We start from the raw sequence: 26,584 nt of genomic DNA on the forward strand, positions 1-26,584 counted from the left end.
AAATTTCTAAATTACAAAAGCGATGAATTTAAAATAATCTGAAATAACAAAATTAAAACTTCAGGCAGAATTTTAATTAATTGGATTTTAATCAAATTCAAAATGTTTTTGAAGTCAATTTGAATTTGAATTCTTTCACATTTGATTCAAATTTGAATTTGCAAATAGAATAAAAATGAAAAGAAAAGAGTAAAACAGAACAAAATAGAAAATAATGGAATAGAATAGAATAGAAAAAATATAACCATCTTCTGAAATTCGAATTTCAAATAGAATAAATTGGAATTGGAATAGAAGAGAAAATAATACAGTAGATTAGAATACAAAAAAAAAAAAACACAATAGAATAGAATAAAATAGAAAGAATACAACAATTTCTCAAAATGTGAATATAATAAATTCAAATTCTAATAGAATACAAAAAATAGAATAAAATAGAAAGAATATATCCATTATTAACAATTTGAATTTCGAATAGAATCAATTCAAATTCAAACAGAATAGAAAATAATACATTAGAATAGAAAGCAAATAGAAAAAAAAAAAATAAACAAGAAAACAATAGCATTGAAATAAAATAGAAAAGAATATAGCTATCTTCCAAAATGTTAAAAAAATAACATATTTCAATTCAAATACAATAGAATATAATAGCAAAGAAAAGAAAATAATAGAAAAGAAAATAATAGAATATAAAAGAATAGAATAGAAAAACAATAGAATAACAGTCTCCACTCTGATTCATCTCAAAGGTGTTCTATCGGGTTGAGGTCCGAACTGTGTGCAGGACAGTCAAATTCCTCCAAATTCCTCCACCCCAAACTCACTCATCCTTACCTTCATGGACCTTGCTTTGTGCACTGGTGCACAGTCATGTTGGAACAGGAAGAGGCCATCCCCAAATCTAATTTGTTTTTAATTATTTTTTTCAGAATAATTTGGGGGGGGGGCAGAGAACAGTATCAGTAGAGAAGTGAATGGTGTCAGTAGTTTTTATTTTTATTATTTTGTACATTTTTATTTTTTTACAACTTTTTTTTCACAATGATTTGTAAAGGGGGACAGTGGACAGTTTGACGGTGTCAGTAGGGCAGTGGACAGTGTCAGTAGTTTTTTGTTTTTATTATTTTATTTTCTATTATTTTTTCTACAATTTTATTTATTTATTTTAATTTTTTTCACATTTATTTTTTTGCTATTTTTTTCTGGGGGGGGGGGGCACAGTGGGTGGTATCAGTAAAGCAGTGTACAGTGTCAGTAAATTTTATGTCTTTTATTTTTTACAAATACATTTATTTTTACAGTTCCTATTTTTTTGACAATAATTTCTTGTGGGAGAGAGTTATGGCATTGAATTGTGTTAGTAGGACAATGGATTATGTCAGTAGGTTTTTTTTTTTTTTTATTGTTATCTATTCCAATTTTACTTTTTATTTTTATTTTTTTTCACATTTATTTTTTTGCAATTTTTTTCTTCTGGGGGGTGTTTAGTGGGTGGTATCAGTAAAGCAGTGTACAGTGTCAGTATATTAGTGGATGGTGTCTTTCGTTTTTTTTTATGTCTTTTATTTTTTACATATACATTTATTTTTACAGTTCTTTTTTTTTTACAATACTTTCTTGGGGGGAGAGGGTTAGGCCAGTGGATTGTGTTAGTAGGACAGTGGATGGTGTCAGTAGTTTTTTTTTTATTTACTATTATCTATTCCAATTGTTTTTTTTTATTATTTTTTTTTTACATTTTTTTAAATAACTTTTATTTACAGTGCTTTTTGGAGGCAGTGGATGGTATCAGTAAAGCAATGGACAGTCACAGTGTGAGTCGTTTTTATTTTCTTTATTTTTTTCCAAATACATTGTTAATATTATTTTTTTTTTTACAAATTTATTTTTGTAACATGTCACACATGTCACAATCCTTTTTTTTTTTTTTGGGGGGGGGGGGGGTGGCAGTGGACTGTGTCAGTAGGGAAGTGGACAGTACTTTTTTTTATTTGTATCTCTTTTTTTTGTATTTTTTACAATGTGTTATTGTAAATTCATACAATGTATTCTTTTTTTTTTATCACAATGTTTTTTTCTACCATTTATTTTTTAATATGTAATACAATTCTTTTTTTTCAATCAGCCCTGTTGGTGAAATATTGGGGGTGTAAACAGACCCCTGACATCTCCCCTATGACATAGAAAGAGGGAGTGAGGAAAAAGATTCCCTGCTCCTTTCTCTGCAGCCTCAGCTGCACTGAAGATGAACAGAGACAGAGGCTCCTCCCCATTCATACACTGAAGCAGAGGAAACAGTTATGATTAGACAGAGACATAAGCTCCTCCCCATTCATACACTGAAGTGATGACTCAGAAAAGGGAGGGGGTGGGGCCCAGAGAATTGTAGTCCCTCAGTGCACAGTATTACATGATTTGTACTGGAGGGAGTATGAACCCCCAACACACTGATTAGATTGTAAGCTCCTATGAGCGAGGCCTTCTTATCCCTCTTCTATTTTATTGTATTGTAACTGTACTGTCCCCCTTTATATTGTACAGCGCTGTGCACACTGTGTGCTGTATAAATCCTAAATAATAATAATAATAATAATAATAATAATAATAATAATAATATTATTAATAATAATAATAATAATAATAATAATAATAATAATAATAATAATAATATCTATAAATCAACATAAGAGTTTATTTATTTACAAAAAAATGCCATAAATACAACGCATTGTATCTCCTATGTGTGCTGTATTATATGATGTGCTCTGGGTCCCAATTTAATTAAAAATAAAATAAATAATAATTTAAATTAAAAAAATAACAATTTAAATTTAAAAAGGACCCCTAACAACCATTGTAGGATTTAAAAATCAGCATTAGAGCGTCATTTATTCACAGAAAGAAAAAAGAAAACTCAGCTTAGTCAGTTAGTGTCAGACTGTCCGCCGCAATGTCGCAGTCCCGCTATAAGTCGCTGATCGCCGCCATTACTAGTATAAATAAATTCCAGTATATCCCATAGTTTGTAGATGTGATAACTTTTGCGCAAACCAATCAATATTTGCTTATTGGGATTTTTGTAGCAGAATACAAATTGGGATAAATTGATGAAGAAATTAGATTTTTTACATTTTTGATTGGATGTTTTATAGAAGAAAGTAAGAAATAATGTTTTTTTTTGTTTTTTAATTTGTCGATCTTTTGTTTATTTATTTAGCAAAAAAAAAAAAAAAAACCTACAGAGGTGATCAAATACCATCAAAATAAATCTCTATTTGTGGGGAAAAAAAAGGACAACAATGTTATTAGGGTAGAGCGTCACACGACCGTGCAATTGTCAGTTAAAGTAACGCAGTGCTGAATGGCAAAAAATGGCCTGGTCATTAAGGGGGGTAAATCTTCCGGAGGTCATACCAAATCTCCTCCGTGACTAATGACCCAGAAGAGACGAGCATTTCATCACCACAGGAGGCGGAGCTTTCATTCCCCAGATTCTATAGCGGGGAAAGCTGCTACTCAAGCATGGTCTGTGCTTTATTAGCTGCAGTGGGGGGCGGAGGAGACATTAGGGGTCTAATAGTCCCCCGATGTCTCCATAAAGAGAACCTGTCACCTGTCCATACTATCACACTGGGACTTGTTACCCCCCCCCCCCCCTTCTGACAGCAATACAGGTAAATAATAAAATGTTTATAAACAATGTAACAGATAATAAAATAAATGTAAAATAATTGATAAGTAGCCCGGTCCCCTGTGCACACATGAGGGTGCAAACACACTGGGAATGCTTATAAAGCGCCCTCTATGGACAATTTGGGGTACCATGGCCCTTCCCCCTTTCACAGATGCGGTCAGTTATAAGGTGACATGTTTGGTGTCTGTTTACTCGATGTGACCCCGCCCCTTTATCATTTCCCCAGAAATTACATATTATATATTGGGTTTAGGGGCAATAAAAGGAATTTTACCAGCGACCCCACGCCATGTTTTTTATATACAAGTTTAGTAAACAATGCGCTCTGTCCTTTCATTGGACAGATTTGGGTTTTGAGGGGACCCCACAGGACCCTACAGGTTTGTAGTTTGAGGTGATTTGTTTTTTTAAACAGTAAAAAGCCCCTCCAGGAAGAATCCTCCCTGTTATTGGAGTGCATTGTCCTGGTGCACAGCGTCACACGCAGCGATAAGACATCCCACAAAAATCTTATTGTCATAGATTTCTATCATCTTATTGTTGCCCTTTCAAACCTTCTCACCCAAACCTCATTTTCCAACTGTGACACGTATTAGTAAATCTGTACAAATCATCGCAGCTCCTTCCTGTATCCGGGGGAATTATACCCCCTTCTTGTTTAGGACAGATTCATTCATTGGGTGGAAAAAATTATTGGATATCTCCTGATTTTATTTTATTATGAGAGGAAAACTGACTCAAAATAGTAAAAAAAAAAAAATATATATATATATATATATATATATATATATATATATATATATATATATATATATTTTTTTTTTCTCTTTCAAATATTTTTATTAAATTTTCAAACATACAAGGAAAGAAATCAAAACAGTCAGGGTAAAATAAAGTAACTTGCAGGTATTTCACTTAATTAACTTTACATATGAGCTTATAACAGGATAGTCATATCAATTATCGTAACAACCATCAACAAAATAGCAGTTCGTGACCATGAACTATAATTATTGCGATCCCACTTATGTCTATATATCACATTATAGAACTAGTAGTGCAATCTGTCTGAACTATTAAATATAAATTATACATTTTGTGCCCTCACTTCCGTATATATGCATATCGTACCACTGAGTCCATGGATACCATTCTTGTACCTCTCTTTGATACCTGCTCACAGTGGGTGCCATGAGCAGTTCAAAGGTTTTATGCGTTTGGACCGTAGCTATCACTTCTGATAGAACAGGTATGCACACCTCCTTCCATTTCCTGGTGATACAAATCTTGGTAGCGAGTAATACATTAATCACAAGTTTGCGAGCCTTTGGGGGGATTAATGCTATCGGAACATGGAGCAAAGACATGTTAGGGGATGGGGTCATTCGGTGCCCTATAACATCAGAGATCATTTTAAACACACTCTTCCACAACGTCATAACTGGTGGACACTCCCACAAAATATGCATCAGCGTACCGTGCTTACCACAGTTTCTCCAACACATGGGCGATGCTGTAGGCGCAAAGCGCGCAATCACTGTAGGGGTCATGTACCATCTCAGGGATACTTTGAGGTACAGTTCCCTTAGGGATGCACTCAGAGTTGCTTTATTGCTCATCACTATGGCTTTTGTCCATTGGGATGTGGAATAGGTAGCCCCTAGGTCTTGTTCCCATTTTAACAAGGGGGGAGTTTTAGTAAAAACCCCTTTTTCATCTAGTGCAGAGTATATCAGGGATATGCCTTTAGCAGGTTGTAAAGGTTGGGACAGGTATTGCCATATTCTGGCAGGAACTTTGGACTGAAGTTGTGGGTTATGATGTATGCAAGAGACAATTTGGTTGTATCTGAACCATTCGCCACTACCCAAGAGCCATTTGGCTGCCATCGTCTGAAACGGTTGCACGGTTTCCGCTTGGTATAGATCTTGTATACGGATAGGGGGAGATTGCCGCCAGGCCGTGAGGTCCATGTCGGGTACTATCTGGGTCAGACCCGACACTGGAAATGGGATCGTTACTACAGGTGTGTTCTTCCATTTGGTGTGTGTAAGGTGCAGCCATGCCGTCACCGACGCTCGGATCGTTGGTGACACATAACGTGGGAGGTGAACCCCTCGTCTCCTACTGCATACCCAGGTGAACAGATCATGTTCCGGGGTCACTGCCCATTCCATCATGCCCCAGAGAGTATCTGGGACCTGCTGGAACCATGCTCGCATTTGCGATATAATTGTGGCTATGTAGTAGTCCATCAGGTTCGGCATGGATGCACCCCCCACTGCTTTAGATTTCATAAGGATACTCTTCGCACATCTAGGGCGTTTGCCCTGCCACAGGTAAGTGGATACCATGCCTTGTAGGGATTGTATAAATGATTTGGGAACCGGGATCGGTAGCGATCTAAACACGTATAAGATCTTGGGTAGAGTGCACATTTTGAAGGCTGCTAATCTCCCTGACCACGTAAGTTCAAATTTGGCTAGGGATTGAAGTTCTGTAGCTAGTTGGGATTTTAGAGGGATGTAATTAGCTTGGAATAGGCTGCTGGCGGTGTTAGTAAGTTTAATTCCCAGGTAGGTTATGCCCGAGTCTGACCACTTATATGGAAAGGATCGGGTGAGAAGATTTCTCGTAGTGCCATCGACCCCCAGATCTAGGATGCATGATTTGGCGTCGTTGACTTTATAAAGGGATATAGACCCGAAATCGGTCAAAATTTGTCTGATACGTGGTAGCGACGTTGCGGATTTCGAGACCATGAGAATAACATCGTCCGCGAATAGGCTAATTCGATGCTCCATTGAATTCACGTCGATTCCGGTAATGTTAGGATCAGTCCTAATTTTCTGAGCTAGGGGTTCTATTGCCATATTAAAGACTAGAGGGGACAATGGGCAGCCCTGCCTCGTCCCATTCGTAATCACAAACGGAGACGAGAGAGTGCTGTCCACTAACACCTGTGCTGCGGGGCCGGCATATAAAGCCATTATTGAAGAATGCATTCTGCCCACAATGCCAAAGCGCCTGAGGACCTCACGCAGATATCCCCAATGCACTCTATCAAACGCCTTCTCTGCGTCCAAAGAGAGGAGCAGAGAAGGCGTTCTGTCAGTGCGAGCCGCATGAATGATATTGATAAGACGTCTGGTTGCGTCCGCTGATTGCCTACCCTTGGTAAAGCCTGCCTGGTCCCTATGAATGAGTAGGGGAAGATATTTCATGAGTCTAGTGGCTACTGTCTTGGCATAGATTTTCACGTCCGTATTCAGTAACGAAATCGGCCGTGTCGGGTTCCTTGCCTGGTTTTGGCAGAGTGATTATGGTTGCCTTAAGCATTTCGGAGGGAAACAAGGACGAGGACGCCGCCTCGTTGAAAACCGAGCAAAGGTGTGGTGCAATTACGTCTTTTAGTTGAAGGTAATATTCATTGATCATGCCATCCGGGCCAGGAGATTTCCCCGATGGCAATGAGGAAATGGCAGACATCACCTCTTCAACTGTGAATGGTTGATTCAGTAATTCTGTCTGCTGTGGGCTCAGTGAGGGAAGCGCGATGGAGTCTAGGAAACCATTAATAAGCTCCGGGGTTGGAGAGGACGTTTGCGTCTCTTGGAGTTTGTACAGTGAGTGGTAGTAGCTACTGAAGGCGTCTGCTATTTCTTTGGGGTCATGTACCTTATTACCTGTGGCAGGGTGTTTAATAGAGTGTATTTTATGTTGTACCCTTTGACATTTCAGCCTGGCGGCGAGCATTCTACCTGCTTTGTTACTCGTGGCGTAAAGCTTAGCTTTTGATTTTTGGAGGTTACGCTCATACGAATCAAGAAGGTGCGATCTAAGTTCTTGCCTTAGTACAGTTAATTTCTGCTTAAAGGCCGTGGAGGGAGTTGATTGGTTTTGGGCATCCACCGACGCAATTTCTCTAGTCAGCTCATCTATAGCTTTGGAACGCTGCTTGTTCGTTTTATGTTGCAATTGTATCAATACCCCCCTACTAAAAGCCTTGTGGGCATTCCAGAGGACCGCAGACCCCGATACCGACCCCGCATTGTTCTGGAAAAACTCTGTTACTTCTTGTTTGAGGATAGCAGCATTTGCCGGGTGCTTGAGCATTTCTGCTCGCGCTCACCAGGGTTTATCCGAGCAGGCCTTAGGGGATACCGCAAATGTGACGCTTACAGGGGCATGATCGGACCAGGTTATCGGGGCTATCTCGGAGTCTACGGACCTCTGGAGGATCGCTTTATCAGACAATATAATATCAATACGAGCATATGAATTGTGGACCGCAGAATGATGCAAATACATCCTATCAGTGAGGTGGTGGCACCTCCATATGTCATACAAGTCATTTTTGTTCATAAAGCCCTGTAGTGATGGCTGGAGCCTATTAGAGGTAGTTGAAGAGTCCAAAGATCTGTCCGGGGGTAAATTGTAGTCTCCACATAGGAGTAGGGGGCCTTTTTGGACTTTCCTGATAGTGCAAAGTGTACGTTTCAAAAATCTCAACTGATGAACGTTAGGGGCATACACTGAGGCTATGGTTATGGGCATGCCGTCAATGGTGCAATTCAGTATAAGGTAGCGACCATTGGGATCAGCTGTGGAGGAGCATAGTGTGAAGTCCAGAGTTCTGTGGACGGCTATCATTACTCCTTTCCTTTTTCTGGGACAAGAGGCTGTGTATATCAAGGGGTAGTCCCTGTGATAGCAAGTGGGAGCGTGGGAGTCCAAAAAATGTGTTTCCTGAACACATACTATTTGCGCATGATGCTTGAGAGCAGTACGCCAAAGTGAGGCTCGCTTGGCCGGGTGATTCAGACCATTAGCGTTCAGTGACAGGATCTTAACTGTCATTGGAAACTAAAAGGCCGCATGTGGTGTAGCTACTCACTGTTCGGACGTGACTAAGCAAGATTAGATGGCAGCCATGTGCTCCGGATACTGTTTGGAGATGACAGCTGTAGTAGATTTCCTGGAGACTCTGCTTAACGTGAGCAGTCTTGATGAGTTGGTACCCTGCGGTGTATGGTGAAAACCTTTCATCTTGGCAGACGGGTAAGAACCTGCATAGAGGGAGAGGACAAAACAAAAACGAAAACAGCAAAAAAAGAAAAAAGCAGAAGATAAACATGACCAAACTGCTGGAGCAAGTAAAGAGAATGGAGATTCGCGGCAACGTAGCCATCTCCCAAGGAGGGTAAACAGTTATTAGCCAATCGGGCTAAGGGGCTCCAGGCATTCCGCCTATGAAGCCTGCATCCACAAAAAAGCATAACGTAACAGGTGATGCGGTTGGCATAGTGCTCGTTTAGAACTTCAATCGTTGTGGGCGCCGCTCTGTTGCACTGTGTGCCATTGCTGGGGAGTGGGGAATGCGACTTGGGGATTTCTTTGCTCCAGCCGGAGGAGCCGGTTCCGGGATAATGCCCCAAGATTGCAGTAATGAGAGACCTCTCTCCAGAGTTGTGATGCTGAATGAGGAGCCATTTTTCTCTACCACAATTTTTGAGGGATGCTTCCATTTATATGGGAGACTATGGTTCCGAAGAGCCTTTGTAATCGTGGACAGCTGCCGTCTCATATCTAAGGTGTGCTTGGATAGGTCCGCAAAAATTTGTACATTGGCGTACGGTTCAGGGAGGTGGCCCAACACCCTTGATTTCTGTAGGAGAGCTTCTTTGATGTGATAAAAGTGTACACGCAGTAAGGTGTCACGAGGAATATGTTGAGGCAGAAAGGGAGGTTTTGGAACCCTGTGAATGCGATCTATGGTTAGATCCAAAGGGGACGCTTCAGGCAGGAGGGCTGTGAAAACTTCCAGGGCAAATTTGTGTAGCTCTGTCGGTGTCGCTGATTCAGGGATGCCCCGGATCTTTAAATTGTTTCTTCTGGAGCGATCCTCCAGATCAGCTATTTTAGCTTTAACCCACTGGCGTTCCGATAAGTTTTCCTCGTGAGCATCTACAAGTTCATTTACTGTGGCCACCATGTCATTCATAGATGATTCAACATTGTGCACTCTTTCTCCTAGGGAGTGGACCTCTGCTGTAAATCTATTTGCCAAAGCCATGATATCAGATTGCAGGGACGTGTGAAAAGTGAACATCATGTCCTTTAAAGCAGTGTCCAGGATCGGCTTTCCCACTGTGGGGAAGTCTGCTATAGGAGATGCCCCTAATTGCATAGAAAGCAGAGAGGGTGCAGTGCGGCCTAGCAGCGAGGCCTGGGAGTCAAGTCTAATCTTGGATTTGGCCGGGCTGGAGCATGTCGGGCTAGAGGGTTCAGGGGTGCAGGGGGACACAGTACCTGGTCGCTGTATGTCACCGGACTGCTGTTCGTCTGGCAGATCGGAGTAATGTACCCGCTGCCCCGCCGGAGCGGCAAGGCCCGAGCCGCCGGCGCCATCTTGTCGACCGCTCCGGGATGGCAGGGGGAAGAAGGCTGTAAGTTTCTGCGGCCCCTTCACTCCCTTTCACTTCCCCGTCATGTCGATCGGTGCAGGAGTGTTCCCGGGATGCAGCGGTGTGAAGATCGAGGGTGGATGCCGAGCGTAGCTGGGTAGATGTTGCTGGATTGCGGATGCTGGAGCCGGAGCGAGGGATCAGACGTCCATCACGGTCCCGCGCTGGCCACCATATATATTTTTTTTTTTAAATTGTGCTGTATATTTTCATGCACTTTTATGCCATTACCATCATTCACCCCCCCCTCTCCCCACCTCGAAAAAAAAAAAGTTTTAGACTCATGAACATACCACATATGTGTAATTATTTGATGTTTGTATATATACAGTTTGTTATATCTTTTTATCATGCTGAATATTAAATAATTGTTGGCAGACAAATTTCTGAAAATGAAGTCTGTCTATTACTAAAGAAGATTGTAAAAAATAATAATTAGTAAAAAGAAATCCCGAGTGACCCATCCATGGAATGTATGGCACGGCTCATGCATGTATATCTGTGCTATACGCTGCCAATATATCATCACTCAGACATTTCTTCCTATGACATCATAGTGTACAGGATTTATTCTGACATGTCATTTATCTTAGTACATGCACAATTTACTACACAGAAAGACACTCACATTGTTTTATGTATTCATTCATTCATTCATTTATTTATTTATTTATTTATTGATGAATTCATTTTAAGTAAAATATTGATCTGTATTATGTACTGCATCTTTGGGCAAAATGTGCAAAAGCATCAATAATTGGAATTTCAACATTAATAGAAAATTAGAGCTACAATGTACACATTAAACAGCACTGTACAATGTATCAATTAATTGCATAGAGATAGTTATAAAAAAAAAAAAAATAATAATAATAATAATGTTGCTTTCACTAAAATTGTATTTTGTTAATTTAATTTATATTAATTTAATTATACTTTAATTCATTTAAAGTAATTCAATGTAATGTATTTATTATTTATTTCATTTTATTATTTAAATTTTTTATTTGTATTGTTTTACTATTCACATAAACTAGATGGGTGAATGAATAGTTAAAGTGAAGGAGAGATAGTAAGACTTGTATGATGACAGTTTGTATTGGAAAGCAGATGGTGATCGGTAAATTCAGCGTCTGTTTCCTGGGGGAATCCGGCAGAAACTTTCATCCAATAAAATCTCAGGTTTGTTCTTTGGTGACTTAGTTGTTGTTTTGTTGTATTGTGAATGGAGCGTTCCCAGCACTGTAATCATGTGTGGGTCTTGTGGTGTCTCTAGTGAGCGCTCAGCTCAGGTGTCAGTAGTCCCGGGAGAACGGCACACAGAAGGTTTACAATGACTCTAAAAATGAAGAATGAGAGATTGTACAGAAACTTTCATCCAATAGAACAAACTCCGGCTCTTCCCTGAAGAAGATGTCTAATAATATTTTACTAAAGAATCGCTTTCCAGTATCAGCAATGCCGAGATATAAAAGTTTTAGGTTTAGTAGTTTCTTTTGCTGGTTATTCAGTATATATTATATTTAAAATAGAGATGCAAGATTACAAAATAATATAATTGTTATTAGAATGTAAAATAATAATAAAAATGCATATGATAATTAAAGATTACATTCACTGTTCAATAAAATAATAATAATAATAATAATAATAATAATAATAATAATAATAATAATAATAATAAAAATAATAATAATAATAACAATGTATTATTATTATTAATAGCATCATCATCATTAATGAACTTATAATTTGTGAAGAAAGGTTATATAATATAATATATATGGATGGCTTGTTTGTGAAATTCACCTACATGACCACTTTCTCTCTTTTACACCACCTATGGACCAGGGAAATATTTACATTTCTCTATGAACCGATTGATTCAGTAATAAAAAGGTAATACATATATCATTTCTCTTAGGACAAAAATATACTTTTATTGCTGATATTGACTTGCAAAGATGATTGTTTTTTTTTTTTTTTTTAATGCAATTCATAGACAAAAAAAAGACAAAGGTAAAGCCCAAATTTTACAATTTATAACATTTATAAATAATAAAGTATAAATATAGCATAAAAAAAAAACTGTGAACATCTCTAAAATTCTATTTAAAGGTGCTATTCAGATAATATATTTTTTTGCCTCATAAAGTTAAAATTACCTCAAAAAAGAATAGAAAAGCATTTTGGTTAATTTGTACTTTTTTATTTGTATGCAATCCATAGACAAAAAAGTAACTAAACTTAAAGCGGTACTCCAGGATAAATGTATAGAAGCGGTAGAAGTACCACTTCTATATATGATGCTCGGCTCCCACCAAACAGGGGGCTAAATGGTCGAACGTTCTGATATTTGGATGATGGAACAGCCACAGGTCAGTTCAAATCTAAGTTCAGATCAAAATGTCAGCTCATCCCTATTCTTCTCCTATAAGACAGTCCCTGCCCCCCACCATCATGTGGTAGGTAATATTTCTAAGTCATTTGATTATGTGGTCAGCAGAAGGGTCCACTAGACCACAGACACATGGTCCAGCAAGTCATGGCAGAGATGTTATTTATCATTCATCACCCACTGGGCAGAAAGGATGCAGGATGACATCAGTTGGCTACAAACTTTTTTATTCTGCTTCAGAAGATCCTGTAAGTCAGTTCCTACCTAGGAATAGCTGCACCACCAGGATGGGGACATGTGCCAGAAAAGGCACATATATGAACCTATCCTGCTGAAGGGCAGACAACAGGCTGATGATGATGTCATACATGACTTTTCCTGGCACAAGATGGTGTGCCGCCTCTGGACCTGCCCCAGCGCAGGGAAGACTGGATGAAGATTTTTAATAAACTTTTCAAAACGTCTCCTGTTGTTATTTACATACACTGCCTTTTATGGGGTAAATGGGTAGGGGTACAATGTACCCCATACCCATTCACATAGGGAGGGGGCCTGGGATCTGGGGGGCCCCCTTGTTAAAGGGGGCTTACAGATACCGATAAGCCCCCTGCCCGCAGACCCTCACAACCACCAGCCAGGGTTGTGGGGATGAAGCCCTTGTCCTCATCAACATGGGGGGCAAGGTGCTTTGGGGTGGGGGGTGCAGAGCTCTCCCTGCCCCAAAGCACCAACATCCCCCATGTTGAGGGCATGTGGCCTAGTATGGTCCAGGGGGGATGGGGCCTTTTGCTCATCCCCTCCCCCTCCTGCATTCCGGGGTGCATGCTCGGATAAAGGTTTGGTATGGATTTCGGGGGGGGGGACCCCAAGCTGTTTTTTTTTCTGGTGTGGGGCTGCCCTCTAAATCCACACCAGACTTGAAGGGCCTGGCTTGGAACATGGGGGGAATCCCACGCCTTTTTTTTTCCCATTTTGGCGTAGAGTTCCCACTCAAGATTCTCAGAGCGCAAGTCGCACCGCAAGGCGGATCATCCTGATCCGACTTGCGATGCGCCTTCCATTCAAATCAATAGGCTCCCATAGGGAACCATTGATTTTGAATGGAGGCAGAAAAAACGCTGCTAAAAGCAATGTGGTCAAACGTGCAATAACGCCAATGGAAAAAGCTACTAAAAGCACATTTTACAGCTTCTTTTTCCTGGGGTTAGAGGTGGCTCTGCAGCTCATTTTTTCTGATGCCCCCTGTGCATGAGGCCAAAAGGTTGAAAGAAAACAACTGTCTACATATACTGTAGAGCAGGGGTGTCAAACTCAATTTCATTGCGGGTCGCATCAGATGTATGATTGCTCTCAAAGGGCCGGTTGTGTCTGGGATGCACTACATACAGAGTGCAGAGTCCAGGAGTGCATTATACAGTGTGCAACCCAAACCCCCCCCCCCCACCCCTCAAAGCTTCCTCACATCTCTCTCTCCTCCCTGGTCCGGCTCTAGTACCTCCATGTGTAGGTGGTTCTACATCACCTTGCAGAGATATTGTTCCTTCTCTCAGATTCTGGAGATCTGTCCCTGCTGTGCCCCACCGTAAGAGCGTGCAGAGATCTGTTAGTTCCAGGAGCCGCTGAGAGCCAAGTTGTACCTTGTAAACATAGAAGGCTTCTGTATTTACAAATGACAGTGGGGAGTGGGAGAGGAGGGTGAGATCCAGAGGTGGTGGAATGGAGTTCTGTCACATTTCTGCTGCTCAACTGGCTGTGAAGGCCACATGACAAGGCTTGGTGGGTCGGATTCTGGATTGAATTTATACTGGCTGGTGATCTTGAAGCTTTCTTTCTTATCACACTCCAATCGGTGTGTGAGAGCAAAGTGGGAGCAAGCTGCTAAGTGCAGGTGTTAGTTACATGGTGTGATTTTTTGATTTGTCAAAGCAATATTTGTGATCAGCATTGTCCAATGAACAGCACAGTCACACTAATTTGCTTGTGCATGCTAGGGGGTCATGTAAGAGCAAGAAAACAATTAAGCTCCAAAATAGCATCTCATCCTATAACATCCGCCTTCCATTCACTTATGTACAATAGGCAGACAGAAGGGAGTTAATATACACAAAAATCATAATGATGATGATTTAACAATATTACTGAATGTGTTTAATCTGGTCTACAGCATTATACGTTGAATCAATGAGTTACATTTACAGCATTCTTTTCCCCAGCATTGTTCCTCTTGTGTTCAGCTCAGGTTTTAAAAGTAAAATGTAGAGTTTTGGAGAAAACATACACAATAATATTCCAGCACTGGAGGTCAATATGGCGAATATCTCCACAGCCACCATGTATTTTCCTCTGGTGCTCAGATAGGCCGGGATCATGGCAATCCAGACACTGCAGAACACCAGCATGCTGAAGGTGATGTACTTGGCTTCATTAAAACTGTCCGGTAATGTCCTCACCATGAAAGCCAGAACAAAACTCACAGCTGCCAGAAACCCCATATAACCCAACATAGAGTAGAACCCAATAACTGACCCTTCATTACACTGAATGATGATCTTCCCAGGATAGGAGTCCATGTCATACTCCTGAAATGGTGGAGAGATGGACAACCAGAGAATGCAATTCATAACCTGAATGGATGAGCAGAATAACATGACTGTATTGGGAAGTTTGACTCCCACCCATTTCCTACAAGAGCTTCCAGGTCTGGTGGCTTTAAAAGCAATGAAGACCATGATGGTTTTGGCTAGGATAGAAGATGCTGAGATTGTGAAGGGAACTCCAAAGGAGACTTGTTGCAGCATACAGGTAATATCCACAGGACGGCCAAGGAAGAGGAATACAGACAGGAAACTCAGTATGAGGGAGAGGAGCAGAATGAAGCTGAGGTTCCGGTTATTGGCTCTGACTATGGGAGTGCTCCGAAACCAAAAAAATAATCCAAGTATAAAGAGAGATGTTGTAGCAAATATGACTGAAGATACAGAAAAAAATAAAACTAGAATATCCTCCTCGTATGATAAATACTCATTGACCTTGTCAATACAAATATTTTTAGCTTTGTTAGGCCATTCATTTTCAGGACACTTCTTGCAGAGTTCACTGTCTGTAGAGTAAAAATAAGTGAAAATAACATTAGGCACGGTACACCGAGAATGCAACTATTTGATGATATTGAATATTTTTTCAGTAATTTTCCTTAACCACTTGCTGACCGCCCTATAGCACTTTTACTGCTACAGGGTGGCGGTTGTGCACCAAATCACATATATATACGTGATTCTGCATTTCCGACTGCAGTGGGTGCTAATAGAAGCTGATCTGTGGGTCCCGGGGAATCGATGTTCTCCAGAACACGTCGATCATTAGTAAAACACGGAGAACTCAGATATGTAAACAAGGCATACCTCAGTTCTCACAGGGGGGAAGGGACGGATTCTATGTTCCTGCAAAGCAGGGACTAAAATCTGTCTCTTCACCTAGAGAAATCTGCACACTGTGTACACATAAACACTGGCTAGGCACACAGTTAACCCTTTGATCGCAATATATGTTTAACCCATTCCCAGCCAGTGTCATTAGTACAGTGACAGTGCATATTTTTAGCACTGATCGCAGTATTAGTGTCAGTGGTTCCCACAAAGTGTCAAAAGGGTCAGTTAGTGTCCGATGGTCCACTGCAATATTACAGTATCACTATAAGTCACTGATCGCCTCCATAAGTAGCATTAACATTTCCAGAAATATATCCAATAGTTTGTAGACGCTCTAACATTCGTGTAAACCAATCAACAAACACTTACTGATATTTATTTACCAAAAACATGTAGCAGAATACATTTTGGCCTAAATTTAAGAAGAAATAAGATTTTAATTTTTTTATTGAATATGTTTTATAGCAGAAAATATTTTATTTTTATTTTTTTTCAATTTGTTGGTCTTCTTTTGTTTATAGTGCAAAAAATAAGAAATGCAGTGGTGATCAGATACCACAAAAGAAAGCTCTATTTGTGTAAAAAAAATATCTACCTTTTATTTGTAACAGTGCCGCACAAGCGCACAATTGTCTGTTAAAGTAACACAGTGCTGTATAGCAAAAAATGGCCTTGTCATGAAGGGGGTAAACCTTCCGGAGGTCAAGCAGTCAGTTTTCTTTAAAATGTTTTTGAGTTATGATGTAATATTGAATGTGAGTTAAAAGCCATACAAAAAAAAAATGTTTGGCGTAATATATATGGTAAATATCTAATATATATATACACTGCTTAAAAAAACAAAAGGAACACTGAAAACACATCAGATCTCAATGGGGAAAAATATCATACTGGATATCGAAACTGATATGAACTGGTTAATATGCTAGGATCTATACTGGTATTGACTGGGTAATGTGTTAGGCTCTATACTGGTATGGACTGGGTAATGTGTTAGGATCTATAGTGGTCTGGATTGGGTAATGTATGAGGAAGGAAAGGATGGCAAACCATTTAATGGAAATTAAAATGATCAACCTACAGAGGGCTGAACTCAAAGACACCCCCAAAATGATAAAAAAATGATGCAGCAGGCAAGTCCATTTGGCTGAAATTTTATTGCAGAAACTCAAAATGGTCCTCAGCAGTTTGTATGGCCCCCATGTGCTTGTATGCATGCTTGAAAACATTGGGGCATGCTCCTAATGAGACAAAAGATGGTGTCCTGGGATATTTCCTCCCAGATCTAGACCAGGGCATCACTGAGCTCCTGAACAGACTGAGCTGCAACCTGGCTGCAGATGGACAAAAACATAATGTCCCAGAGGTGTTCTATTGGATTTAGGTCAGGTGAACGAGGAAGCCATTCAATAGTATGGATTCCTTCATCCTCCAGGAACTGGCTGCATACCCTCGCCACATGAGGTCGGACATTGTCGTGCACCAGGATGAATCCAGGTCCCACTGCCCCAGTGTAGGGTCTGACAATGAGTCCAAAGATTTCATCCCGATACCTAATGGCAGTCAGGGTGCCATTGTCTAGCCTGTAGAGGTCTGTGTGTCCCTCCATGGATACGCCTCCACAGACCATTACTGACCCACCACCAAACTGGTCATGCTGAACGAGGTTACAGGCAGCATAATGTCCTCCAAAGCTTCTCAGGACCCCTTCACATCTGTCACATGTGCTCAGGGTGAACCTGCTGTCATCTATGAAATCCACAGGGCGTCAGTGGCGGACCTGGCAATTCTTGTGTTCAGTGGCAAATGCCAATAAAACTCCATGATTCTGGGCAGTGAGCACAGAGCCCACTAGAAGATGTCTGGCCCTCAGGCCACCCTCATGAAGTCTGTTTCTGATTGTTTGGTCAGAGGCAGTCACACCAGTAGCCTGCTGGAGGTAATTTTGTAGGACTCTGGCATTGCTCATCCTATTCCTCCTTACACAAAGGAGCAGATACTGGTCCTGCTGATGGGTTAAGGACTTTTTTTGGCTCTGTCCAGCTCTCCTAGAGTAACTTTCCTGGAATATTGTCCATGCTCTTGAGACTGTGCTGAGAGGCACAGCAAACCTTCCGGCAATGGTACGTATTTATGTGCCATCCTGGAGGAGTTGGACTGCCTGTGCAACCTCTGTAGGGTCCAGGTATCGCCTCATGCTACCAGTGGTGACACTGACCCTAGCCAAATGCAAAACTAGTGAAAAACAGTCAGAAAAGATTAGTATAGCAAAAAATTGCAGTGGCCTCCACCTGTAAAACCATTCTTGTTTTGGAGGTTGTCTCAATGTTGCCTATCTAGAGCCCCTGGTGTCACCAAAGCAGCTGAAACTGATTAACAACCTCCCTCTGCTCCTTACCTGACCAGATCAATATCCCAGGAGTTTAACTGACGTCATGATATACTCTGATTTAAAAGTGTTCCTTTAATTTTTTGAGCAGTATATATATATATATATATATATATATATATATATATATATATATATATATATATATATATATATATATATATATATATATAATATAATATAATATAATATAATATAAGGTATAATATATACAGTAAGAAAGCTTTAGTCATGAAAAAGTGTGATGATGACCTACTGAAAATAAAAAGAACTTTCAGCCTCAGTGATGGCCATGACACAGTCTATCTGTAACCCTAACATGTATGTAACAATGACATTCCCTTATTTTACCATTTTTTTGTCTCTTCAGTGAAATCTCCAGACCACTTTTTGGTAAGTGCAAAAGTGTTGGAGGCTTTCTCAGGCAGACAGTTGGAGGAATCTGATTCCCGTTGCTTGCTTGCTTAAGAAAGCCTCCAACACTCCCAGAAGGGTCAGAGGTAGAAGAAAAGTGCAGCAATCTTTACCAAAAAAAGGTGGCATCATTATTTCATACAATGTAGGGAGATGTTCAGCCTGTAAAGTGTAAAGTGGTTACAGAATCACTTTAAGGGACTTTAAAAGTTTTAATTTTCTAATTCAGTATCAGAGTTTCTATTTAAAGAAACTTAAAGCTTACCAGATTGGTTTGATATTTCTCCTTCTGAACATGGAGCACAATTATAACAACATGGGTGATATCCTTCTCTTATGGATTTTCTGAACCCTGGAAGACATTCCTCGGAGCATCGACCCCTTGGGACCTAAGATAATATGGAAAGATATGAACTATTCAAGAGCAAAACTACAGATATAATAGTGTAAGTAGGGATGGGCAACATTTGCCTGTTCAGCCATTTACCAAACACCCAAATTTGCAGGGTGTTCACCCCAACAAACACCTTCTAATGCACTGAGCACTGCACAGTGCATTCTGTGCCCTGATTGGGCAAAACATTGCCTGATCAGGGCGCAGTGTAAGCTGGCTGTTAGGGAGCGGGGCCAGGAAGATGAGTCATCAGCTTTCAATGGATTTCCCCGCTGACAGTTGAAAAAAAAGTGCTGGTAACAAAATAAAGAAAAAAAACGGTGTGCCCCCCAGTCTATACCAGGCCCTTCAGGTGTGGTATTGATTTGAAGGGGCACCCCAAAAAAAAACTGCCGGGGGGTCCCCCCTAAAATCCCTACCAAGCCCTTATCCAGGTATGCAGCCTGCCAGGGGGGGCGAGTGAGCACCCCCTTCCTGAACCATACCAGGCCACATACATTCAACATAAGGGGGGTGGATGCTTTGGGGCATGTTGATGGGGACAAGGGCCTCATCCCCACATCCATGGCCGGTAGTTGTAGGGGTCTACGGGCAGGTAGCTTATTGGAATCTGGAAGTCCCCTTTAAAAAGTGAGCCCTCAGGTCCTGCCCCCCCCCCATTTGAATGAGTATCGGGTACATAGTACCCCTTCCCATTTACTAAAAAAGTGTCAAAAAGAATAAACACAAGAGACACTTTTTTGACAATACCTTTATTAGAAAAATAAAAAAATAGTGTCCCTCAATGTAAATTCATTGTCAGTCGTGTGGCCTGCAGACCCGAAAAAGAAAAAGAAAGAAAAAAGCTCCCACCTCCTTGAAGGCCTCCCACCAAGTGCCTGCTTTGCTCTTTTACATTTTCTATATTGGTAAGGGGCGTGTAGCTGGCCAGCTAGAACCTGTCCTAGGTTGCTAATATGACCTACATGCTTTTACAGCTAGACCTGTTAATAACTTCAATACCGTGCATATGTTTATATGTGAGAGACAAAAGCAGAGTTATTTACTGTGATTTCATGTTTGGATGTCACATAACAGTTGTATATTGTGTTCACAGAAGCAAAAGGAAATATGCCTGTAAGATTAATTTGTATGCATGTAAGGTAAGCTCAGACACAGCAGAGTTGAAACCAGAAAGCACAGAGTTAAACTTTATTACCCATAAGGAGTTTGTGGCCAATCACAGCCAATCTCACACTCAGCAACAGTCTTGGCCAATCACAGCCAGCCTTACACCCATTTTCTTTCTCTGAAGCCTCATGCTTCAGCCAGCCTTCTCATTCCACTACAGAGCAAGAGAACTGAACAGACACACAGATCCACAGAGCAGTTTTATGGAAACAAGTGGCCAAAAATAAGTAATTAACAGTTATACATGTTCCTATTGTTAGCAGGGCCAGATTAAGAGCATCATGGGCTTGGTGCTGAGGATTTTGAAGGGCCTTAAGGGCCGTGCCTTGGCATGCACCCAGAGGAGGAAGGGTGCAGCCATGCATGCCTAATTCAACATGGGATGCTGTCTCTGAAGCCCATAAACACATCCATGCATCGGCAACTGTCCCTCCTTGTCCGGCCTTCGCGCTGTGTGGGGAGGTTCTGAGGGAGTTGCCTGGGGAAGCGAGCATAGAAGCCAGACTTCTGTGTTTACAAGTGACAGAAGAGCGGTAACAGTGAATATGGCCAACCCGGGGCCTATATAAAAGGTAGGGGCCTGGAGCTGCAGCTCCAATAGCCCCTATGTTAATCTGGCCCTGATTGTTAGTAATGTGATTAGAGCTGTATACTGAACTGGTTATGTGTTCACTTGTAGTTCCACCAAACAGACAAACTTCAAAGGTTACAAACAAACTATCAAACTTCAGAAGTTATATCAAACTCTAACAACTCAAAACCAAACCCAAGCAAACAAACTCAAACAGCAAACAGCAATAGAGAGAGAAATATATCCACCATTTGTTATACTTTATTCAGCACATGTTTGTACATGGACTGTCTGCTGCAAAGTGTCAGTGTTATCTATGAAGAAAAGTTGAAGTTAATAAAGAAGATATCTTAAGCGTTTGGTGTGCTCTTTAAACCTACTGCTTTTCATGGAACGGTATTGGAGGAATTTATAGGGTAACAGACAGTCTGGTTAGACTGAAGTCAGAGAGATCCAATTCTTCTAATGCCACAGCGCATAAGGCACTTTGTAGTGCTGCGCCTGCCACAGGGCGGGGCCACCTGGTAACATCACCCGGTGGCACTGCCCCTTCTGACATCACATGCCCTGCATGCACCAGTCCGTCATCAGAAGGGGGCGGTGCCACCGGGTGACTTAGTCAGGTGGCCCCACCCCTTACCTATATAAGAAATGTGTGCAGAGCGCAGAGCAGGCATTTGGCGGGAGGCCTCCCAGGAGGGGGAACGTTTTTGATTTTTTTTTTATTTCTCAGGTCACCAGGCAGCGTAATTGATGATTGATTTACATTGAGGGATATTGTTTTTTTTTACTTTTTAATAAAGCAACTGTCAAAAGCTTTTCTCTTGTGTTGACACTTTTTTGGTGAATGGATAGGAGTACTATGTACCCCACGCCGTTTTCTTTTTCTAAATTATGGCGTGGGGTTCCCCTCCAAATCCATACCAGGCTCGAAGGGTCTGGTATGGACTGGGGGGGGAGGGCATGCCTTTTTTTTTTTTTTTCTAATAGCCGGGAGCCAGCGATTGCAAATGTGAGTAATTTTAAATGGGATTTGACTCTTTTTTTTTTTTTTTTGTTTTAGAAATGTCCTTTTTGCTGCAGCATGTTTTATGCATGCTACATGCTACAGATGTGCCACTTTACAGGCACATTAAAGGTACCCCCAGGCACTATATTTAAACTAATTTTTCATTTGTATTGTTGCACTTTAAGCATAATTACAATCACTGCTTCTGAAAAAAATGATAGTTTTTATTTATTTATTTATTTTATTGATACGTGCCCCCCCCCCCCCCCAGGGCAGTATCCAGACCCCCCACATCCCTTTTATTGCCAATTACTTGCATATAAGCCTTAAAAATTAGCACTTTTGATTTTTACTGTTTGGTTCACGTAGACTTCAATGGGGTTCACTGTTTGGGTTAGACCATTTCCCCTCTTCAGGAGTTCTACTGTAAACCAAACGGGGGGGTAGTTTGGCCGATGTCTAAGTGTAAGTAGTGTAATAGTAGTGTGAGTGAAGCTTCTGGTGTTTAAAATTATGTAGCATGCAATCCTTGGTGGAAAAACAGGAACCATTCCAGAAGGTGGCCCTTCATTAGTCTGAATACCACAGAATATGCTCCAAACCAGAAGAATAGACATAGACATCAAGGACTACTAGCAGAATCTTTCATTAGAAAGGTTACAGCAACAAAACTATCAGTACAAGTTGTGACGTTATGCGAGGTGAGGTAGAAGATAATCGCTATATTTCACCTCACATACATTCTGTAGTGAGAGACTGAACCGGAATCCAGCCTCTGTGACAGGCTAGGTTCCGGTCCAGAGATTGTGGGTTACCTGAGTCCATGCATAAAGTGGTCACTGCCTCCATCTATAACTGGTCTTAATGGTAAGAAGCACTGGAAGGGCGGATGCATATCAAAAACGAAGAGATTTCCAGTCACAACTTACCAACCAGTCAGCACCAACCGAATTGACCTGTCTAACAGTATGCGTTAAAAACAGGGGTTTGGTTGCACACATTTGCAAATACATACGTAAGCTGCAGGCCCCGACAAGGCACCCTGTGATCTGCAGTCCCTAACTCTACAATTTCAGGAGTCTCTACAATGAGAGCACATGTATTTAATGGGATAGATGGAGGACAGGTGACTAGAGGGAGCCCACCCCTCCTTAAAGGCACAGGGTCACACTGAACACCCAGCACATCGCACAATGGCGGCAAAGGTGTCAGTGCGTTGCCTGGCTCAATATAGATGTGTGCAACCAAACCCCTGTTTTTAACGCATACTGTTAGACAGGTCAATTCGGTTGGTGCTGACTGGTTGGTAAGTTGTGACTGGAAATCTCTTCGTTTTTGATATGCATCCGCCCTTCCAGTGCTTCTTACCATTAAGACCAGTTATAGATGGAGGCAGTGACCACTTTATGCATTATTGATCTATATTGAGCCAGGCAACGCACTGACACCTTTGCCGCCATTGTGCGATGTGCTGGGTGTTCAGTGTGACCCTGTGCCTTTAAGGAGGGGTGGGCTCCCTCTAGTTACCTGTCCTCCATCTATCCCATTAAATACATGTGCTCTCATTGTAGAGACTCCTGAAATTGTAGAGTTAGGGACTGCAGATCACAGGGTGCCTTGTCGGGGCCTGCAGCTTACGTATGTATTTGCAAATGTGTGCAACCAAACCCCTGTTTTTAACGCATACTGTTAGACAGGTCAATTCGGTTGGTGCTGACTGGTTGGTAAGTTGTGACTGGAAATCTCTTCGTTTTTGATATGCATCCGCCCTTCCAGTGCTTCTTACCATTAAGACCAGTTATAGATGGAGGCAGTGACCACTTTATGCATTATTGATCTATATTGAGCCAGGCAACGCACTGACACCTTTGCCGCCATTGTGCGATGTGCTGGGTGTTCAGTGTGACCCTGTGCCTTTAAGGAGGGGTGGGCTCCCTCTAGTCACCTGTCCTCCATCTATCCCATTAAATACATGTGCTCTCATTGTAGAGACTCCTGAAATTGTAGAGTTAGGGACTGCAGATCACAGGGTGCCTTGTCGGGGCCTGCAGCTTACGTATGTATTTGCAAATGTGTGCAACCAAACCCCTGTTTTTAACGCATACTGTTAGACAGGTCAATTCGGTTGGTGCTGACTGGTTGGTAAGTTGTGACTGGAAATCTCTTCGTTTTTGATACCTGAGTCCATGCTCAGGTGGACTTTAAATGAACAGGAAGAGAGCACAGAAAGGCTCTGGCCTGAGACTCAGAAGGGAATCGAAGAGAGGAGCTGATGTTTGGACTTTCAAAAGAACAGGTTTGCTTTACCATGTGTTTTTGTGGGTGATGGGGACCGGCCCCACACTGTATAGTGAGAAAAACTGTTGTTTAGTTTAGCGCCGGAGTAGTCCACATCAGTGGACCTACTCCAGCAGCAAGCCACCCCGTTCTCAAATGTTTGACCTGGTCCACCTCACCAAAAAGTGGTTGCAACCAGAGACCTTGATGGGCCCCCAGATCGTGGAGCGTGTGGTAATGGACCAATACCTGTGTGCGCTCCCTGCTGCTCTGAGAAAGTGGGTCAGACAGGGGGACCCCAAAATTGCAGCCCAATTGGTGGACCTAGTGGAGAGGTACAGTGCTACTGAGGACTTGGTGAACCCGTCTACGCCCCACTTCAGTGTGTCTAGGGGTGCAAGATCACCCAGCGGTTCTGGTAAGACTTTTTCAAGTGCATGGGGAAACTAGATAAGACTGTTACAGCTAATGAGACTGTGGGTCCTAGGCCTGGAGACTGGCCAAAGAAGCCAGGAAGGTCTTTGGGACCGCTAAGAGGACTGAGGGTAGAGCACATACAGTGTTTCCACTGCCATGCATTTGGGCATTTTGCTTCAAACTGTCCTATAAGTGATGAACCTATGCAATGTGATTTTGCTTATAGGAAAAAACTCATATCTCTGTTTGCAAAGGTCGCATATACTGCATCATGTCAGAGTCGCATTGAAAAACAAATGTGTGTTATTGCATTGGATGGAAAGCCGCTCACAGCCCTGCTAGACTCTGGAAGTGTGGTGACCCTTGTCAGAAGTGATTGTGTAAATCCCACAAAACTACACCCCATTACTATTGGGGTCATTTGCATCCATGAGGACACTCAGGACTACCAGACAGCAGTGGTTGAGGTTGATACCCCTTGGGGCAGTGTGACCCATTCAGTGGGGGTGGTGCCTTCACTACTTCATGAAGCTTTAGTGGGGAGGGATTTCCCCCATTTTTGGAGGTTGTGGGAGAGCAAGGGGAGGCTGGTGGAGATAGCTCCCCCTGCTTCGGGAAACACAAGAACTCTCACCAGACCCTTTTTGCCAAAGGAAAGGAAACACTGTTGGGGGAATTGAGGGAGCTGGAGATCCTCTTCCTTTCCCTGACATGGCTCGGGAGCCGGAGGACCTGGAAGCTAGCTCCCAGCCAGAGGGTAATGAACAGGAGGACATTTCTGGCCCTGACAATGAGAGTAGCCAGAATGTGGTACCCGACTTAGAGATCAGGAGAGAGGATTTCTGTACCGAGCAATTACGAGATGTAACCCTCCTTAGATCCAGAGAAAACGCTAAGATGGTGGATGGGGAACCAGTAAATCCTCACTGGGGGGTGTCTTTTCCCTACATGGCCATTAAAAACAATTTACTGTATCAGGTGGTAAAACGAGGAGAGGATGAGGTTGAACAGCTACTGGTTCCCAAACCCTTCTGCAGGTTGGTTCTAGACCTGGCCCATGGTCATGTAATGGGGGGACATCTCGGTATCAAAAAGACCAGGGAGAAAATCGCCCAGAGATTTTTCTGGCCTGGGTTGCATGCAGATGTCAAGGGGTACTGTGAATCATGCCCTGAGTGCCAAATGTTGGCAACGTCGCCCCATTTTCGCAGTCCCCTGGTCCCTCCACCAATCATCGAGGTTTCTTTTGAGAGGATTGGCATGGACCTGGTGGGGCCGGTAGTGAAGTCTGCCCGGGGTCACCAGCATATTCTGGTAATCCTAGACTATGCAACGCGCTATCCCAGAGGCCAGGCGAGAGGCCGTCGCAAAGGAAATTAAAAATATGCTAGAATTGGATGTGATAGAAGAGTCCCACAGTGAGTGGTCGAGCCCCATAGTATTGGTCTCAAAACCTGATGACACTATCAGGTTTTGTAATGATTTTAGGAAACTCAACAGTGTATCCAAGTTCGATGCATACCCGATGCCTCGGGTCGACGAACTCGTGGACAGGTTGGGACAGGCCCGCTACATAACAATCCTAGATCTAATGAAAGCCTATTAGCAAATACCCCTAACTGAATCAGCCAAGGAGAAGACTGCCTTTTCCACTGAGGGCTCGTTTCAATACAAGCAGAGACCTTTCGATCTGCATGGGGCCCCTGCATCCTTCCAGAGAATGATGGACAAAACTTTGAGACCACATCGCTTGTACACAGCTGCTTATTTGGACGATGTGGTCATCCACAGCCCAGATTGGGACTCGCACCTGCCCCGAGTACAAGCAGTGGTAGATTCCCTTAGGGAAGCAGGTCTCACGGCCAACCCAAAAAAGTGTGCCATAGGCCAGGAGGAGGCCAAATACCTTGGGTATGTTATTGGTCAGGGACTGGTCAAGCCTCAGACCAATAA

At 42.0% G+C, this 26,584-nt stretch overlaps 2 protein-coding genes across 2 annotated transcripts in view; both read right to left on the reverse strand.

Moving 5' to 3' along the window:
* LOC309564496 (vomeronasal type-2 receptor 26-like) overlaps positions 1 to 26,584 on the reverse strand; it is a gene marked incomplete at both ends in the record, with an annotated part of 419,164 nt that overhangs the window by 276,370 nt on the left and 116,210 nt on the right. The window lies entirely within an intron of this gene.
* The window catches only part of LOC309569127 (vomeronasal type-2 receptor 26-like), a gene marked incomplete at both ends in the record, with an annotated part of 132,979 nt that overhangs the window by 85,730 nt on the left and 20,665 nt on the right, over positions 1 to 26,584 (reverse strand). The window contains 3 exons of the mRNA XM_082274889.1: positions 8,595 to 8,766; positions 14,759 to 15,662; positions 19,059 to 19,182. Coding sequence (XP_082131015.1) covers positions 8,595 to 8,766; positions 14,759 to 15,662; positions 19,059 to 19,182 — 1,200 coding nt within the window. The remainder of the gene's footprint in view (positions 1 to 8,594; positions 8,767 to 14,758; positions 15,663 to 19,058; positions 19,183 to 26,584) is intronic.

The sequence above is a fragment of the Pelophylax lessonae genome (genome assembly GCF_965119305.1).
Source record: "Pelophylax lessonae genome assembly, chromosome: 1".
NCBI classification, from domain to species: domain Eukaryota; kingdom Metazoa; phylum Chordata; class Amphibia; order Anura; family Ranidae; genus Pelophylax; species Pelophylax lessonae.